Raw genomic sequence first — 15,086 nt, forward strand, 5'->3', positions numbered from 1 at the left:
ATGTACCTGATGGTTTCCAGCAGGACTTGCTTCTAAGTGGAGGCCGCCCTGAAGTTGAGGAGAAAACTGCGTAGGAAAGTATCCTTGGTTTGGCTGGGAAATCAATGAGAGAGCCTTTCCTGCACCTCAAGCAAAAGCTGTTAGCACTTCAGATGATAAGTATAAAATCTGGAATTTCACACCCAGGACGTTGTATAAGATAAAAGATAAAACGTGGAATTTCACACCTAGGACGTTGTATAAGATAAAAGGCTTGATTAATGGAATTCATTCATTCATTTCCCATTTTGGGATTTTTTTTTCCTCAAAGACTGTGACTATATATATATATATATATAGTTTTAACATTGTTAGTTCACCTTTTCATTTGCATACGATACAATTATTTCTATATGTTTAAGTCTGATGAAGATTTAAGTCACATACAGATCAGCTGTATGTGACCAAAAACCACAGAAGCTCCGTTCCAAAGTTCACTCTTTCATTTTATGTGTCCTTCCTTTTGGTACACAAAATGTCAAACTAGTAAGACCAGTGTGAGAAGCAGCTCGGAGTTATAGAACATAATAACCATGTTCATCACTTGTTATCTGGATGAATATAAATATTTTTCTTTTTATTATCATTTATTAAAATTTATTCAATTTGTATCCTGGCTGTGGCCCCCTCCCTCATATCCTCCGATTCCCACCCTCCCTCCCCCTTCTTCCCCTATGCCCTTCCCCTAATCCACTGATGGGAGAGGACCTCCTCTCTTCCATCTGACCCTAGCCTATCAGGTCTCATCAGGACTGGTTGCCTCATCTTTCTCTGTGGCCTGGCAAGGCTGCATCCCCTAGAGGGAGGTGATATAAGATATTGTTAAATTCTCAGAACCCACTTTTATCTTTTGTAAAATGGAATAAATCATATTCATGAAATGCTATCTGAGACACATAATTAGAATATACATTAATAAAGAGAGATCATGTACTGTCTGGCACTATGGCTATATAAAAACTATTTTGTAAACTGTAAATGTTATACAATTGTGAGATGCTATTATAAATAGCCCTAATAATTTTAAATTTGACTCACACTCTCCGCCACAAGTTGGCATAGCTGGGAGAGTTGCTTGTCTGCCAAGCCAGAGAGTGCAGGCTTGATAAGGGAATCGCTAGTTCTCATCAAATCCCTGGGGCCTGTCTGCTGTTTGCTGTCTGTCCAGAGCTTGGCCAGTCCCTAAACTTCTCTCCTGGGAACCTTCCTCTAGTCTTCTTAGAGGCTCCAGTAAACAGTCTGAGCAAATTTGGAAGCTTAACTTTCTTAGGAACTACACCACATCAGCCTTGATGCAAACCAGCTGCCAGAAGTGGGGAAACTCAAGGCCTTCTGTGTAAGTGGAAAACGTGTTAGCCTTATTCCAGGAAGCAGCTTTGTATCTGCACAGGGGGGGATTAGGTAAAACTTAATAATAATTATAAAGCAGGCAAAACATCTTCGACATTTGTGAAAGAAAATTTCCATGCTAACAAATGGCAGTATAATGTGATTTCTGTTCTCCTCAACAACTTACTGACAATAATAATAATAAAAAAAAAGTTACCCTGGACTGGTGACAGTTGCCTGTATTCTCAGCTACATTGGAGGTAAATGCAAGAGGCTCACATGTTCAAAGTCCACTGAGGCTACAGAGTGAGTTCAATGCCAATGCAGGAAACTCAGTAAGATCCTATTTCAAAAACCAAAGGGAGTGGGTGTGCTCGGAGAGCAGATATGAATGTGGTCCTGGGTCCAATTCACAGTATCACAATAAGATAGATGATAGATAGATAGATGATGGATAGATAGATAGATAGATAGATAGATAGATGGATGAGAGGGAGAGAGAGAGAGAGAAACATTCATGAAATGAACAAAACTATCACCCTAAAGTTGGAGTGCTTCCTGGGCAGTTGGGCTGGTTCTTAGCTGTGAATCACACACAGATGAGGGGAAAGTGACCAAAAAGCATGGCCAGTGGCCTTTGTAAGTGTTCCGCTGTCCAGGAGCAGGAGAAAGTTAGGGGGGCGGTCACTGTGTTAGGGATAGAAAAGCTTTCTCTGAAGGCAGTTCTGGTAGATTTGAGCTTAAAGTAAAAGGCAATTATATGGCCCTTTAACGCCTCTAAATAGTAGCCACCAATAGTACAGAAACCATTGCCAAAATCGTTCTTACAAGAGGTGTTCTCCCTCTGTTAGGCTGAAGTAGTTCTACGCGCCTGGGTATTTAGGAGAACACTTACTGCCTGTGTCTGAGGCAATCCACACTAAAGAGCAAAGATGAACGTAGGAGTTATTTGGAAACAGGAGGGGATGGGTAGTCGGGGAGGCAAGAGTATGAGCATAGCGTGTGCATGGATGAAAACGTCAAACTCGGGGCTGGAGAGATGGCTCAGAAGTTAAGAGCGCTAACTGCTCTGGCAAAGGACCCAAGGGCAGTTCCCAGTATTCTCATGGAGGCTTATGTTAAAAAAGAAAACGTCGTAACAAACTCCACTATGTGTGTAAAGCATTCAAATAAACTACAGAAAGTGAAGAGACAAAACGTAAACGGAGTACCAGCCTGCTGGCAAGAGTGGTACTACCGACCTCTGGAGGAACCGACGACCTGTTTCCCGTCTCTTGGAGTTCTGATGGTTGTCACGGCACTTGCCTAAACAATGGACTTTCAGGCGACATGACACATGGCAGCTGTGTGGGTTGACGGGAGAGATAAGCACACAGTGCTAGGCGGTATTAAGGAGCCCCTCATCATGACCTACAGAGATCTTCGTATCAAAAACTCGACTTCTGTGAGCACTCAGCACGAGGAGGGCACTGCGCTGGTGCAGAGTGTGCTGGAACTAACTTCCTAAGCAAGTTTTGAACCAGGGAAGTTTCTGCCTGGTCTCCATCTACACCCCCACTCTGTCAAGCAAAGTTCACTTTTGTTTTCTCTCTGCTGAGCGCTTCCTCAGAGGCTGCCTCTCTGCCTGGAACCTCTTCCCAACCCTGTGCCTTCCACCAGTCCACATCTCCCTCATCTTCCTCCGTGCAGGGCTCTGGCTCCCCCTCTGGCACCTGGCTGGTGGCTCCACATTGCCTCTCTGTCTCTACTCCTTGAGGGCAGAAACTGGACTGGTTTCTGGGTTCTTGTCTTCAGTCCTAGCTTGCAGAGCAGAGACACCTCACAAGTAGTGAGTGACTATGTGGACGAACAGCCAGGAACGTTTTCAAGGAAAAACTAAAAGGGAAAAGAGCAACAGTTTGAAAGAGAAAACTCAGTTTTCCCTTAACAAGGAACTGCATTATCATGAGACGTTACATGTTTTAGTGAATCAGCCCCTCAAGAACAACAAAAAATTTTCAACAGGCAGAGATTTTTTTTTTAAACAAAGCACACTAATCTTAAAAGGGCTTTGTACTGTATTATACTACATTGTTTCTAATTATATTGATCAATTAGACCAAGTGAAAATTCTAAAATATAAAATATTGACACTTAGAATACATGTCCAATGGGATGTTTTGTTCTTTTCTTGACATAAGAAAAAGTTAAATTATCTATTATATGTTAGTTAAAGTTATTTCAAAATGATCCTTTGAATTCCAAGTCTATAATTTTGAGAATATCTGTGCAATGATTTCATGATCATGTATCGTGTATGTCATATTCTACACGCATAGAGGGCCTCTCCAGATCTGTGTTCAAAATGCTGTCTTATTACAGAAGCCTTTGAAATAAGTGTTGCCCTCCCCAAATCTTCATGCTCCCACCTTGTCCAATCTTCTCTGTAGACACTCTGTTAAGATGTTCTGTGTTTATGTGTTTCTGTTGTTCTCCATGAAAAAAGACTTGGTTGTTTTGTTCACTGCTCTAATCCAAGTACTTCAACTGAAGTCTAACACATGCTGTGTATTCAGTAAATTTCAAGACAAAAGTGAATTAAATATATCAAAAACTTACAAAGAAAAGATTCAAACACAGTTCTCCTAATTTTACATAATTATTTGTTCTCAAATATTTGCACTGACCAATGCTAGAATTCATAAAATTTTCTCCTTTTTAAAGCAGTTTTTGCATACTTTTGACTATTTTTATGTAAAATATCATTGTTAAGATGAATAATTCATTTCATTCACCAGATTTATATATCTGTCATATCTACATCATATTTTGGCACTACCCAAACTCAAATCTATTTCTTAATTACAAAAAAAAGCACCACATTTTCCACAAAAGTGTATGCTACTGGCTTAAGATCAAAACCAAAACCCAATGATGTTAATCACCTTGACTTAATGATCACTCAACCACATTGAACTTCAGAAATATAAACAAATATTCTCTGTCCTCAAGATATAAAAGTAATTTTTAAATATTGGTTAATAATTCACAGTTTCATTATTCTCTATTTGAATGTCATTTCTGCAAAGTGTCTGATTCCGAAGTCAGAATACTATGAGTTAATATGAAACATATTTAGCTAAACCATTCATGCAAAAGAATTAAGTGCAAGAACTCACACTCTCTGAGTTCAACTGCACTACAAAGCTACAGAAAGTGAGATTATAGAGCGCTGGCAGAGAGATAGATAGACACATGTCAACAGACAAGAACTGCCCAGAAGTTGATTCTTACATCAATGGTCAGTTACGTTTCCACAAAGGTGCCAAACCACTTGCCAGAGAAGAGAATCCTCTTGACAAATAGTATTGAGAAGAATAGATATCTGTATAAAAAAAAAATGCAAACCTTATTTTCTATGTAAACAAACATTTAGTCAAAATGGGCCAGAAGCCTAAACCTAAAAAGCAAAATCTGAAAAACTTTTGAGCAAAACACAGGAGTAAATCTCTGTAGCCTGGGATTAGGAAAATGCTTTTTAACAATAAACACCAAGAAACAACCAATGGAATAACAAATGATCTGATGAACCTCATCAAAATTTTAAAGAAAAATCACCCTTCTAAAAATACTAAAAGACAAAGCAATGAATTTGAGGAAATATATACAAATCATTAATGTCATTGAAGTATTTGTTTCTCATATATATATTTGTTTCCCACAACTCAGTTAATAAAAAAAAAAAAAAAAAAAAAAAAAAACAGCTCAATTTAGAAATGAGCACAAACATTTTACCAAGGGCCACTCAACATCATTAGTGAACAGGAAACTGAGAACCACCATTTTGTTCTCACTAAAATGACTGTGACCAGGAAAAGGAATAGTAGCAGGGGGTGTAAGGAAACTGGACACTCTCCACTCCTGGGAATGTGCGAGGTGAGCCACTTTAGAAAATGGTGCTGCAACTTCATTAAACGTGAGTGTAGCTTATAGCCCAATGCTTCTACTGCAGAGCAGCAAAAGCCACGAGAACTCAAAGACTCTCAGGTAAGCACATGAAGCAGCCTCATCCAAAGCCCAAACCTAGAGATAACCCAGATAGTCACCAGCAGCTGGTTGCATAGATGTGCACGTGTGTCTGTATCTTTCTACACTCATGTATCACTACAGCGTTAGACATCTGCATTCTAAAATTAGTGTGAAATCCTACAAACCGTAAATATTATAACACCTTCACAAGAATGAATGCATATGTGTAATTAAAAATTAGTGTCTTTCTGATTTTCAGCCCCAATACTACCTGGGTTAAAATTAGAGGCCTTCTACTTCTTGGCTTCTTTTTTCCAGGCTAGTTACACAACCTTTCAGGGGTCTGTGCTTGTCAGAGATGGGCAATGATAATACTCCTCATAAGATGATGGGATTAAATGATACGAAATATGCGGAGTGCTTGGCATTGGACTGTCACAGTGACGGTCTTTAATAAATTGGAATAATGAAGTTTGTACTCACTCATAGGAAGGAGGCAGCCATTTGGTGACATGGCAATCTCCATTGCCCAAATCTGTAAACCAGGGTCAAACTGTTAGTCTGAAGTACATACAGCGAGGGCCTCGTATGACATATACGGCAAAGCATAATAAATTGTAGAATCCTGTATTGTAGTTCCTGTCCCCATCCCACCATCCAGGATATGTTTACAGAAGAACCACACTAACTGCCCATAGGACATGGTGATGCTGTTTCTCAACCCCTAAATTCACAATGAAAGAGGCCGCTCGTTAATCTCAGTGTCTGTGTGGCAAGACATTTTCAAAACAAAGTTTATCCTCCGTTGTTTGAACACAAAGTAAGGAGAACCATGTCGCCTCCTATCTGAAACACTCAGCAGCTATCAGGCTCGGCTAAATATGGCTCTGGCCGCTGAGAGAATAATCCCTGCCGGTTCTGAGACCTCCATCCACCACCGATGGGACATTCTTTGTGTTCAAATGTCTAGCTGACGTCTGATGCCTAAAACAGCCCATGCTTTCACCCTCTCCACATTGTCACAGCCCTGAATCACCGCTCTTAAAAGGCTCCCGAGGCCACTCCTCACAGCAGCTGCCGACCAGCCTGACGCTTGCCTTGCCTCCCTGTCAGCCTCTGCTTGCCTTGAATGCCTGGTTCTCCAAGCTCTTGGGGTGTCTGACGCGGCCGGGACTATGTCTACGTTTGGCTACCGAAGGGGACTTAGTAAATATGAATCTATCGATGAGGATGAACTCCTGGCCTCCCTCTCGGCTGAGGAGCTGAAGGAGCTTGAGAGGGAGCTGGAAGACATTGAACCCGACCGAACCCTTCCAGTGGGGCTAAGGCAAAAGAGTCTGACAGAGAAAACCCCCACAGGGAACTTCAGCAGGGAGGCGCTGATGGCATACTGGGAAAAGGAGTCCCAAAAACTTTTGGAGAAGGAACGGCTGGGGGAATATGGAAAGGTAGGCTTCAAGCACTGTGCCCGTCTGCACCTATCATTCTTACCCCCAACCCCACTCCAATGCCCGACACCTCTCTTTTCTGTAGCTTTCAATCTTCATCTCATAACTCAGTTGTATTCATTACTGAAATATTTTCCAGGCCAAAAATGGTCTCACCAATTTTGTAAGTAAAACAAATCTTGGTGAGGTTTTTTTTTTCTTCTTCTTCTTTTCTTTCCTTTCTTTCTTTCTTTCTTTTTCTTTCTTTCTTTCTTTCTTTCTTCCTTCCTTCCTTCCTTCCTTCCTTCCTTTCTTCCTTTCTCTCTCTCTCTCTCTCTCTCTCTCTCTCTCTCTCTTTTATTAAGATGGGAACCTGGAGCAGAAAATGTTTCACAACCAGAGTATGGGTTTGGATGAGTCACCAAATACTCAAATTGATATTGCATTGTATGTTTCTGATACATTTTTTTTTCAGCTAAATACATTTAGTTCCTGTTTCTTTGGCAGCAATAATGGCAGCAGTAAAATTATTTTTATGTTTTCAAGGCTTCAGTAAGGGTGTGGGAGTCAAGAGCCCTTGTTCTTCGTGCTCTTCTGTCCTTAAGTTGTTAGAGTTTGTACACACAAAGATTTCTTCAGGGTTCTCTTTCCATCTATGGATTGAGTGGGTTCAATTTCTTGTTTCCTTTGTGAATCAAGATTCCCCACTTCTTTGAGATTTTAACAAGTTCTAGAGGTTCACCAAAGAAAATGCACATGTCCACACAGGATTCTACATGATGAAACCCACCAAAGATGCAGATTAAGCCCACAGGTGCAGATCCATCCCTGAGAATCTTCCTACTTCTCCTTGAGATTCTGAGACAAGGAACCACACTTGTATTGGACAACTCAGGGCTAGGAAGCCCTGAGTGCTGCCCAGGGAAGAGCCATTTTGAATTCGCCAATGAATTATTACTGAAAGGAAATTCAGAAGACTTTTCTTGAGGAAAGTCATTACAGTATAATGTTAGTAGAGGAAAGAAACCCTGAGTTCATGCGAGGAAACAGGCCAGGAACAGCCATTTATTTAAAAGCCTATGTGCTCCACTGAAATCACTTATGATTGAAAAGGCTCATGGTGGCCAGCTTTCTACCATACTGATGTGGGAGCTGTGGAGAACTTGGTGATAGCTGCTCTGTTCACATTTGCAGCAAATGTGTGTGAGCTATGCCCTTGTTAGTCATCTTGGAAAGGGCCACTGGGACCAAGCCAGGATCTTTCAAGGCCACTATGGCTACAGTAGCGAGGAACAGGGGGAGATGGCAGAGGGGGCACCAGTCAAGATTTGAACTAGCCACTTCTTCCCCAACCATGACTTAAGAGTTGGTTTGCTTGGTTTCCTTATTTGTTTCTGATTTTTGGTTTGGAACGGAAATGAGAGTCAACAGTCTGATGAAATAGGATGACATCTTATCATACTCACTAAAGAATTTTCTTCAAAATAAGAACACAACTATCTGTAAGAAGCCAGGACATAGAGGCACCTACGACAATAACAGGACAAAGGCATTTTAATGTCATGATGTTATGACAGAGAGGGAACTAAAGGGCAAAGCCTGTTGTCAGCTGTCGCTGACCCCCACCTCCCGCTGCCAAAGGTTTTGCTGATCCTGCCAATGGCTTATCGGTCCTTAGAGCGGCTGCCTTCTTTACTGACTTTGATTCCTTTCTCATCTGGTTCACTTTTCTCCCACTTCACTGTCCCAGCCAGCTGTCTCTGGGGTCACAAGGGTACTGAGCAGAAGCGGTTGACCGAGGGAGTAGATCCAGGCCCACCAGCAGGGAAAACTTCCAAGCAGCTGAGGGGAGAGGGGACAGGTCTCAGTGACAATGGCTCAAAGAGGGTCCGTGAGGAGGAGTTGGGGTCTGGGCGGCCGGAGGGACCAGGCCTTGTGAAGGTTTTGGAATATTCTGTGTAGCACCTTGTGACAGCCTTTTTTTTCCAGTCCATCTAGGGCGACACAAATGTGTACCACACCAGCTCTAGGCACCCTGGACACGCAACAGTCCAGTTCTCCTCGCTAGAGTAGCTGCTGGGTTTAAGGCACAGGTGCCAATGACTTTCCTCACATTGTCTCATCTCATCTTACTCTTCTTCACTTGAGAGCTGAGACAAGGAGAAATTAAGCAACTTATGTGAGGGTAGCAGCTTGTCAGTCAAATTGCAATTGAAATTAGAGACTCGGCGCGAAGGCTGTCTTCCAGACTTGTAGACTAGCCTGGCCAGCCCGATGAACTTCACCTGGTACTTCAGAAAGCACACATGCTGAGCCTCTTCAACACCTGCAGAGGAGAACTTGGGGTAGGGCCCAACCAGCTGTGGTCTCTCAACTCCCCCCAGCGATTAGGGCATATGTTAACACTAGGACTGCAAGAATCACTCACTTTCTGGAGACCCAGAAAAGTTTAGTGATTTATCTGAAGTGAACCAGCCTATTATAGGGAGAACCAGGACAAGGGCTGACAGCCAAGCCTCTTGCTTCCTTGTGGATGTGATGATGTCATGGAGGTGATGGAAGAGGCTGTCAATGGCTATCTCCTCATTGTGGCTCTATTTACTCCCCACTCAGCAGCATTTGCATTCTCTCTGCTCAGTCCCTCCCACCTCATCCTCTGTGCATATCTTTCCAACCCTATTCCCCAAAGGATCGGATCGAACTCCAGCACAGCAGATGTAGGAAGCACTGCCCACCCCCTCCAGTATAGGATGGATTCATAAAGGAGCAGGGATTGCTCTATGAATCACGCTACCTTCCCCTTTGTCCTGCTATTTTTCTCTCACATGCTCTCCTCCTGGGGTGGTCAATGATTCTCAGAGTGCCCTGGACTGCTTTAGAAAATTCCTGTATCCTGGTAAACCGCTTGGGCTCAGGCAAACATCCAGGATAACTGGTTACCTTGCCCTCGCTGACCTTATCAGTATTTTCTTCTAGATAGAGTCCTGACTATGAGATGGAGTTAACTAATGTCAACTTAGATCATCTACCCAATAAACAATGTTTACTGAGCCTCTATAGCACGCTAAGAACTGTGCTAGGTGAAAAAAAACACTTTAACAGTCTATTGAGGAAATGGGAAACAAGCAGTTAAGGTGAGACATAGCTTCCATCCGAGAAGCCCCGACATCATTCCAGGGACAACTCAGGAAGTGTTGAAGTAAGACCCCAGGAAGAGGCATTTTTAGATATTAGCAACAGCTCACGTTGCTAGAGGTGACATGATTTTTAGATGTATTTTGAAGGGGAACAACTTTTGCAAATAGAGCCTAAAGACCTTTAAACATAAAGGAGACGAGATTTCGTGGTTGTCTGAAAGGCAGCATACTCTCGATTTGGAGACAGGACAGTGCACAACTGTAGGAAGCTGATGGGGTTCCTCTTGCAAGAATGTACATAAAACAAAGGGACTTGGGGTGGGGTTGTCAGAACTCTGTCCCACTGATGCAAGCATTTATTCATTTATTTATTTGCAGGGTGTTTTGTATTACTGACTTATAACTTTGTCCCTCTACCGATCTTTTGGCAGACAAACAGGCATACAGACACAGAGACACAGACACGCACAGTCTCTCTCTCTCCTAATACATCAAGTAAATTGAGACTGGCTAGGTCACCCCAGGAGAGGCTGACCCTTTCCCAGGCCATCACTTGGTGCCTGCCACTCCAAACAAGTGTGGCTAACTGGAGGCTAATTGTGACAGCAGCTGGGCAGAGAAACCTGGAGCCCAACACAGTGTTTTCCAAAGCTCCATCCATCCACATGCCACGGACAACAACGCCCCTTGAAGTTGAGAAAAAAAAAAAAAAAAAAAAAAGTACTTCAATGTAGAGGAAAGAATTCAGGCTGTGGGGGCAGTAGGGGCCCTGGGGCTTCTCAAAAAGATAAGAAGGACTCACAAGAGAGTAAAGAAAAATCAGACACATTCAGCGCTTCTAACACCTTTTGTATTAAAAGATAAGAAAGAGAAGAGAAAACAGTCTTTTGGGAGAGTGTACAGAGGTCCTAGTTGAACAGAAGTAGCAAAGCTAAATCAAATCCCATTTTTATTTGTCTGTTTTGTTTTCGGATTTTTTCTGTAGCCTTGGCTGTCCTGGATTTGCAGACCAGGCTGGCCTTGAACTCTCAGAGATCCACCTTCCTCTGCCTCTCTAGAGTGCTGGGATTAAAGGAGTGTGTCACTGCCACCCAGCTTCAAATCCCATTTACCCGAAAGCCTTTTACAATGGGTGCTAAGTAAGTTTAAAGCTTTGGGCTTGGCCAGCCCTTGTTTCAAGCTTTTCTGCTGCTGTCTGCTAATGCACACTGCTGGGGGACTTGGGGAAGCTACTGCTCTTCAGGCTCTCAGGTTTTACCCTTGTGATAATGGCCTCTGCTAACGGTTCTGATTGTTGTTTTTCCAGAGAGCAGGTTTTGCTCTGCCCCTGATCAGCAGTAATATGGGAGTGTGGAGATGCCAGCACACAACAGACAAAGGCCAGAGCAGCAAACTGCATCTGCTTCTGTACTCGGAAAGAAAACAGGACAGAGGGCACTTGGCATGGCCATATCTGCAATTGACTAAAAAGTCTTTTGCTCAGCCATGTACCAGCCCTGGCTCCTCTGAGACAGTCTAAATTGCTTAGGCTGACCTCTGACTCACTCTCTATCCTAGACAAGCCTTGAACTCACTACCCTCTTCCTTCAACTCCCAATTAGCCAGGATAGTGTGTCCCAACAGACCTGGTAAAATTTTGAGCATTAAGAAAAAGGAATTCAGCTGGGCACAGTGGTGCATGCCTATAATCCCAGCACTCGGAGAGGCAGAGAGGTGGATCTCTGTGAGTCTGAGGCAGTCTGGTCTACAAAGTGAGTCCAGGATGGCCGAGGCTTCACAGAGAGAAACTCGTGTCTTGAAAAATCAAAAAATGAAAAGAAAAAAAAATAAACAAAGGAATTCCCTACCATATTGTTGACTTTTGCTGTACTTGCTTGGCATGAAGAAATAGAAAGGTTGGTGCACTGATTCCGGAGAGAGGCGTGGCCTGGCAAAACTGGAAAAAAATGAGTCAGTTTAAACTTTCTTGTTTTATTTTGTTATTCATGACGGCACATGCAGCAAATGATAACTTTGTGCACTCAGTTCTCTCCTTTCTCCTTTACGTGGGACCCAGAGATCGGATTCTATTGCGCTCAGGCCTTGACTACCTTTATCTGTTGATGTATCTTGCTAGGCCTAAAATGTTGAAGAATTTATCTGGCATTTTCTGAAGTTGAAGCTCGGACTTATGTGTTCAAACTAGAAAAATAATCCCATATTTTTTATTCAATAGATGCTGGCTATTTGGTAGAAGACAAATGTTTACAGAAAAGCTGTTACTGGTTATGCAACAAAATGGTGACCTTGGTCACTTAAACTAGAGTCAGAAACAAGGACTTGCTAATTCTGCTCACTACAGACCTCTGTGGTACATGTGTTATTTTATTTGAGACAGGGTTTTTCTTTGTAGCCTTGGCTGTTTTGGACTTGCTTTGTAGACCAGACTGGCCTCAAATTCACAGAGATCCACCTGCCTCTGCCTCCCTGAGTGCTGGGATTACAGGCTCATGTGCTACTTTTGTACACTGTAAATACGCTTCAAGTAGAAACCTTAACGATGTCACTATACTCCTTAGTTTGCAGAAGAAGACAAGGAAGAGAGTGAGGAAGAACTAATCTTCACTGAGAGCAACAGTGAAGTCTCTGAGGAGGTGTGTACAGAAGAGGAGGAAGAGGAGGGACAAGAGGAGTCTCAAGAGGAAGAAGAGGAGGACAGTGAGGAAGAGGAAACTACTGCTGAAGCCATAAAGCATATGAATGGCACTGTAAGCCACAATAGTGTTAATTCTGACAACTCGAAGCCAAAGACATTTAAAAGTCAAATAGAAAATATAAATTTAACCAATGGCAACAGTGGAGGGACACAGAGGAACACAGAGTCACCAGCCGCCATTCACCCTTGTGGAAATCCCACTGTTATTGAGGATGCTCTGGAAAAGATTAAAAGCAATGACCCTGATACCACAGAGGTTAATCTGAACAATATCGAGAACATCACCACGCAGACCCTCTCTCGGTTTGCAGAGGCTCTCAAGGAGAACACAGTGGTGAAGACATTCAGTCTGGCCAACACACACGCTGACGATGCTGCGGCCACTGCCATTGCAGAAATGCTCAAGGTCAACGGGCACATCACCAGCGTGAACGTGGAGTCCAACTTCATCACCGGCAAGGGGATCCTGGCCATCATGCGAGCCCTGAAGCACAACACGGTGCTCACGGAGCTGCGCTTCCACAACCAGAGGCACATCATGGGTTCCCAAGTGGAGATGGAGATCGTCAAGCTGCTCAAGGAGAACACCACGCTGCTGCGGCTGGGCTACCATTTTGAGCTCCCAGGACCAAGAATGAGTATGACAAGTATTTTAACAAGGAATATGGATAAACAGAGGCAAAAACGCATGCAGGAGCAAAAACAGCAAGAGGGGTCTGAGGCAGGTGCTACGCTAAGGACCAAAGTCTGGCAAAGAGGGACGCCTGGCTCTTCTCCGTACCCATCGCCGAGACAGTCTCCCTGGTCATCTCCCAAGGTCTCCAAGAAAGTCCACACCGGGAGGAGCAGACCCCCATCTCCTGTGGCCCCGCCCCCGCCCCCGCCCCCTCCTCCCCTTCCTCCTCACCTGCTCCCTCCTCCTCCTCCTCCCCCTGCTCCTCCTCTCCCAGAGAAAAAGCTCATCACCAGAAACATTGCAGAAGTCATTAAACAGCAGGAAAGCGCCCAGCGGGCTCTACAAAATGGACAGCGAAAGAAGAAAGGGAAAAAGGTGAAGAAACAGCCAAACAACATCCTCAAGGAAATAAAGAATTCTCTGAGGTCAGTGCAAGAGAAGAAAATGGAAGACAGCTCCCGGCCCTCTACCCCACAGAGATCGGCTCACGAGAACCTCATGGAAGCCATCCGCGGGAGCAGCATAAGACAGCTCCGGAGGGTAAGTCCCCCCAGACCCTAAGGTGAAATGGATTCCGTGAGTCAGCCTCCACGGACGGCTGCTCTCAAAGCCGCCTCTCCAAATTCCTGCCAATCTTTTAAATATTTGTGCTCGCGAGACCACAAGTGTGAACCCAAGGGGTGGGTGCAATGAGTGAGCGAATTAACACATTTCCATGCCGACCAGTACATTTGTGCCAACTTATTGTCTCAGCCAGGATCATTTTGCGATACTCCAACATATAAACATTCAAATTTCCTTAAAAAAACAAAACAAAACAGTATCATCTGCATTCTAAAAGGATCCATCACTTGTCAGAATGTTCACCACGAAACTGTAGGTGATTCGCCTCCACATTTACAATGTAGATGCCACATCTATATTATTCTTGGGGAATACTGCTACAGGTAAACCCTCCCGGTGGTGGCGTGAGAATTTACTCTAACATGCACGTCGCTTCGCTGTTTTTGTAGGTGGAAGTTCCCGATGCTCTGAGATAGAACAACCCTAGAAGAGGACCCGGAACTGGTCGGTGGTGTGGCCCCAGGTGCTTTGGGAGCTGTTGCCAAACTGCCTTCTTTAATTTGAAATACTTCCCAACTTTAAAGATAGGGTCACTGTGGAATTCCAAAGGGAATTTTAAGAAGCAATCAGCATGTTTCTTCTGTAAATATGGAAATAAACTTTTTTTTTTTTTTTATGTCATGAGAGTCATATGAGCAGAAGCTTCGGAAGATCTCTTCTCATCTCTGGCTCTCGATTACTGAGCTCAAATCACTTAAAGAAATGTATTTTTGTAATCCCAATAACCTTAGATTAAAGTTCTTTTCTTTCTTTCTTTTTTTTTTTTAAAGAAACTAATATTTTTCTGTGAGTTAGTACATCGGCTGGGTATGTGTAATATTGCTAAATATTAAAATCATTACGTTCTCACACCAAAAGTGTTCACGCGCTTGGCATTTGCTTTCCTTCTTCATGTCCAAGAAATTCTGGCCAAATCTCTTCTAGAAGACAAAATTAAAGAACTTTAACTCTTTGGGTAGTATGAAACAGGTTTGGGAAAGATTTCCATGTGGCCATTTCCCCGGATTCACTGATCTGTAAAGACAGGCGGCAGCAGCGGCTGCTGTGTTTTCAGTCCAGTGGACAACCAGAAGTGGATCTAATCATTACTAATCAACAAGTTCTGGAAAGGAGAATGTGGGATGTTGGCAAGTCCCATGGGTGGAAAAAGT

The 15,086-nt window shown here is 43.3% G+C and overlaps 1 protein-coding gene across 2 annotated transcripts; it reads left to right on the top strand.

Moving 5' to 3' along the window:
- The first annotated feature begins 6,551 nt into the window (after positions 1-6,551).
- On the top strand, positions 6,552-14,773 carry Lmod2 (leiomodin 2). Of its 2 annotated transcripts, none has more exons than XM_055608207.1 (3): positions 6,552-6,828; positions 12,506-13,851; positions 14,325-14,773. In XM_055608207.1, the coding sequence occupies exons 1-3, from the start codon at positions 6,552-6,554 to the stop codon at positions 14,349-14,351; spliced, it is 1,650 nt and encodes a 549-aa protein (XP_055464182.1). In that variant the 3' UTR covers positions 14,352-14,773. The 2 variants fall into 2 exon arrangements, with proteins under 2 accessions (XP_055464182.1, XP_055464181.1); XM_055608206.1 differs by having other exon boundaries at positions 6,552-6,824; positions 12,499-13,851.
- The last annotated feature ends 313 nt before the right edge of the window (positions 14,774-15,086 follow it).

The sequence above is a fragment of the Psammomys obesus genome, unplaced genomic scaffold (assembly GCF_907164565.1).
Source record: "Psammomys obesus unplaced genomic scaffold, mPsaObe1.curated_primary_1811, whole genome shotgun sequence".
In the NCBI taxonomy this organism is placed as follows: Eukaryota; Metazoa; Chordata; class Mammalia; order Rodentia; family Muridae; genus Psammomys; species Psammomys obesus.